This window comes from Crocodylus porosus, unplaced genomic scaffold, assembly GCF_001723895.1.
Source record: "Crocodylus porosus isolate Cpor-Errol unplaced genomic scaffold, CroPor_comp1, whole genome shotgun sequence".
NCBI lineage: Eukaryota > Metazoa > Chordata > Crocodylia > Crocodylidae > Crocodylus > Crocodylus porosus.
In genome coordinates this window covers 99,316,800-99,321,630 of record NW_017728931.1, presented here as the reverse complement: position 1 = coordinate 99,321,630, position 4,831 = coordinate 99,316,800, and the positions used below count along the sequence as shown (strand labels likewise).

At 53.7% G+C, this 4,831-nt stretch overlaps 1 protein-coding gene across 1 annotated transcript in view; it reads right to left on the bottom strand.

Annotated features, from left to right (window-relative positions):
- CAV1 (caveolin 1) overlaps positions 1 to 217 on the bottom strand; it is a 40,522-nt gene extending 40,305 nt beyond the window's left edge. The window contains exon 1 of the mRNA XM_019543412.1: positions 81 to 217. Coding sequence (XP_019398957.1) covers positions 81 to 110 — 30 coding nt within the window. The 5' untranslated portion in view covers positions 111 to 217. The remainder of the gene's footprint in view (positions 1 to 80) is intronic.
- Positions 218 to 4,831: the final 4,614 nt, after the last annotated feature.

The following is a 4,831-nucleotide window of genomic DNA, read 5'->3' as shown; positions in this document are numbered from 1 at the left end:
CCCCCGGTGCGAGCGCAGGTCTCCCGCCCCGGCGAGCCCCGCGCCTCATCCCGGGGGGCGCAGGTGGCGGCAGCGCCTACCTCGGAGTCCACGTAGTGGCTGCCGGACATGCTGACGGCGACGAGCGCGGGGCTACGCGCCCCGTCCTGCCCGGCGCGGGGACCGCGGCGCACTGAGCGCCTGCCGCCGCTCGCTCGCACTTGCCTCCGCGGTTTCCGCCCGGCCCGGCCCCGAGGCGGCGGCCGGGGTGTTGCAGCGGGACGTTTCCCGCCCCCGGCGCGGCGGGAGCTGGGCTGGTCCCCGCCGACAGGCGCTGACACGCAGCCCCCGGCGCGTGGGCAAACTGGAAGTCCTCGGCGCGGCGGGAGGGGCCGGCTTTCCCCGCCGGGTCCCTCCAAAGCGGGGCGATTGCTGTCCGGATCGGCGCTTCTCCTGCCCTCCTTCCCCGGGCTGCGTCCGTGCCAGCGCTTGGCAGCGTGTCCGCTCTGGCATTAGCCACGGGGAGAGCCTGAGGGGGAAAAAACCTCGGCGACGTTTTCTATGGGAGGCTTTGCTGGTGGCCCCCGTCCACCTCTGTGCTGCGTGCATGTGGCAGGGGGGTTGTAAGCCGCCCTCGGAGGCTTCGGGTGTTGGCTACAGCCACCAGGGCCGGGGGCTTAGACTGGGCTGTGCCAACGCTCCTGCTGGCACCAGAGCCCGAGGGTCTTGCCTCTGCTCAGGGTCTGAGCGATTCCCCAGATTTGGGGTCAAGAAGCAATTTTACCCCCTCGTTGGATTACTACAGACTGTGGGTGCCAGGCTGCCTTCTGTACTGGGGGGCATGGCCCTCTACCCCGATCTACTGAGTGCATACAGGTTTCCCTTGCTTTATGCTGTACATGCGTTCTTGGAAAATGGCGCATAACTCAAATTCACATAAAGGAAACCTACTTTACAATGTAACAACTAGGGATACCTTTCAAGACCTTGACTGTACTGACCCCCAGACCCATTTCTACCACTTTTACAAGACAGTTCTGGTACTCCCCAACAGCAGACGCAAGCGCAGGGCACTATCATAATGGGGATGGCAATGAAAGAAACACGTCACAGACAGCAAGTGAGGAGCACAGATTGACATAGGAGACTGGTGCACATCACTCCCACACTACACAGCACAAAGTAGCTGACTTTGGGCTTCCACTACACTGATCGCATAAGAGTGAATTTGCCGTGCATATAATGAATTTTTGGTATGAAAAGAGTCATCGCATAAGAGTGAATTTGCACATACAGAACCTGCATAAAGCGAGGGAAACCTGTATTGACAACGTTTCACAGAGATGGGTTCAGGAGTGGGTTGCGCTAAACTATCCTTGTGGTAGATTCCCATCAGTATGTTTGTACGTTATGGGCCATGTGTTTTATAGTCAGAGTCAGGGTTGGCTGTATTTAATCAGCTTTGTGGTTGGTTTCCATCACTCACCACTATTTGGCACTGGTGAGGCCACGTCTAGAGTCCTATGTCCAGGTGTAAGACCCCCACTACAGAAAGGATGTGGGCAAATTGGAGAAAGCCCAGCAGAGGGCAACAAAAAAGTTTAGAGGGCTGGGGCACATGGCTTGTGAGCAGGGATCCTGGGTTTCCACAACAAAAAATAGCAAATTATCTGATAAAAAAAAATGCAAATTCTCTGATAAAAATCCCCAAACCTGCTGTTAAAATTAAATGCCCCCACAGGCCTGCTGGTGTCCCTCACTCTCCCCTCACAGACCCCCAGCCCTGCTTGTGCCTCTTGCCCCCTACCCATAGCCCCAGCTGTCAGGGCTATGGGACCAGGGACCCAGGTCCACAGTTCCCCGCCCCTAATGGAAGGCAGCGGCTGCTACAGCAGGAGCATGAGCCGGCTCCCCTCCGCTGCCTGCCTGTTGCAGGCATGGGCAGGGCCAGCTCCCAGCAGGGAGACAGGGGGGACCTGTGCCCCCCAGATCTGTGGGGTGGGGGTGGGGGAAGGGTGTGTGTGTGCTGTGGGCTCGTGCTGCCCTCCCCCAGGCCCTCTGGAGCACAGCATGTGCAAACCAGTGTGGCAGCACACAGGGGGGATGTGCACGAAAGCTGCCTGCTGCTGTGAGCTCCTTGCTGCCCTGGCCACACTTCCTCTGCGGGCAAGGGCAGCTATGAGGGGCAGAACCCTGCACTGCCCCCATGCACACAGGGGAAGCCAGGGCAGCACGGAGCTTGCAGCCACAGACAGCTTTTGTGCATGGCCCTGCTGTGCCCTGCCATGCCAGTCACACATGTTGCGCTCCGGAGGGCCTGGGGGAGGCAGCAGAGTGGGGAGTGTAGCATTTGTGACTCAGGGTTTGCAGATGGCCGGGCACTCCAGCTGGGAGATGGTGGGTTTGCAGTCTCCCCGCTCCTGGCCAGAGTGCCTGGCCGGCTGCAAACCCCATATTCCCAGCCAGAGAGTGCCCAAGCTGGCTGAGGGCTGAGGAAGCGTGGAAGGCTGCAAATCCTCCTCCCCCACTCCCAGCCAGAGTGCCCAACCGGCTACAAACCTCTCCGCGTCCTTAGCCCCCAGCCAGCTTGGGCACTCCAGCCAGGAGTGGGGAGGCTGCAAACCCCCTCCCGGCCAGAGTGCCTGGCCAGCTGCAAACCTCTCCACACCCTCAGCCCCTAGCCAGCTTCCCCCTCCCCCCCAGCCCTGCCCTACAACCCCCGAGCCCCACTTATCTCCAGCAAGAAGAGTGAGCCTGAAGCAGCCTCTGGTAAGTGCCAGCATTGGGGCCCACCCTTCCCCCCTCCCTTCCCCTCCCAGCAGGGCTAAGGGTTTCCCGCCCCCTTTGCAAACAGCTCTTGTAGGCTGGAACTCAGCCAGCCTGCAGAGCTCCTTTCAAAAGGGGGAAATCCAGAGGTTTCTTTTCTAAAAGGGAAAATCCACATTTTCTCTGATAAAAATGGGAAATCCATGGTTTTCTCTGTTTTTCTGTGGGAAACAAAAAACCCAGAGCCCTGCTTATGAGGAGAGGCTGAAGGAATTGGGCTTATTTAGTCTGGAAAGAAGGTGGCTGAGGTGGGATTTAATAACAGCTTTCAACTACCTAAAGGGTGGTTATAAAGAGGATGAAGCTAGATCGTTCTCAGTGGTGGCAGATGACAAAACAAGGAGCAATGATCGCAAGTTGCAGCAAGTGAAGTTTAGGTTAAATATGAGGAAAAACTTTCTCACTAGAAGGGTAGTAAAGCACTGGAAGAGCCTACCCAGAGAGGTGGTGGAAGCTCCATCCTTAGAGGTTTTTATGACCCAGGTAGACGAAGCCTTGGCTGGGATGATATAGCTGGGGACAGTCCTGTTTTGAGCAGAGGGTTGGACTTCCTGAGGTCCCTTCCAACCCGCACTTTCTATGATTCTATGAAGCAGGATGTTGACTGCCATGATTCACCTGCTTTACCTGTGGCAGGTTAGGGTGTTAGGTCTGCATTGTGTCAGGGTTGACAGTAGTTTTATGAAGAGTTTAGATTATGAATTATATAGGATGGTTTGGATAGGGATGATCTTGCCTCAGGCAGGGGACTGGACTACATGACGTCTGGAGGCCCCTTCCAGCCCTACTTCTCCATGATTCTAGGTTTCTGTCAGTGTGTCTACACGTGCACTTTAATGTGCAGTTGCTTATTCTACTGCACATTAAAACAGTACATAAAAAGTGCCAATATGCAAATGCGCAGCAGAATAGGCTACTGCACATTAAGCATCATCTAAAACTCATGTGCTTGCACTTCTGTACATTAGCACAGCCTATTGCACTTTTATTTAATACCTCATATTGGAGATACTAAGTTTAATGTGTATTAGGAATACAGCATTAATGCACACGCAGTGAAAGCAAGTGTACTGCTATTTGGCACGGCTGGACACCAAAGAGAATAGAGGCAAAATTCATATAGTGCCTTTGGGCTATTAAAAAAAGGGAAAAAAAACAACTCCAGAGGTTCATTCCCCAAAGTGAAAGTTCATGCATATACACAAATGTACATGGTAGAAAAGCAGTATGAACACATTATAATAATAGTTACTAATGATGATGTAGTAACTCAAAAAGGGATTCAAAAAGGGATTGGACAGATTGTTGGAGGAAAAGGGCATCAGTAGCTATTGTACTGAGCACTGGAGTAAGGGATACAGCCTCTGAATCAGAACTTCCTAGAATGTACGTGCTGGAGCCTGCACGGGGAAGGTCTTAAAAAAGTTTATTGGAGGCCATCCTTAATGGACTGGCAGATGCCAACATCCTGAGGGATAGAGAGCATGGGTTTGTTGCGCGTAGGTCTTGCTTGACCAATCTCATTACCTTCTATGACCAAGTGACCTATCACCTGGACAAGGGAGAAGAGATTGATGTCATATACCTTGACTTCAAAAAAGCCTTTGATCTGGTATTCCATGATCACCTCTTGCTGAAACTGACCAATTGTGTCCTTGGGTCCACCACGATCCACTGGCTGGAGATCTGGCTCTGTGGTTGGACCCAGAGGGTGGTAATTGACAGAAGTCAATCGTCATGGTGCCCTGTTCACTGATGACACCAAACTTTGGGGCAAAGCATCCACACCGGAAGACAGGAGGGTGATGCAGGCTGACCTGGACAGACTCAGCAAATTGGCAGACGAGAACCTCATGGTGTTTAACGCTGAAAAATGCAAGGTTCTCCACCATGGGAGGAAAAATCTGTAGCATCCTTATAGGCTTGGCAGTGCTATGCTGGCTAGCACTATGGAAGAAAGAGACTTGGGGGGTCATCATTGACCACAAGATGAACATAAACCTGCAATATAATGCTGTGGCTAGTA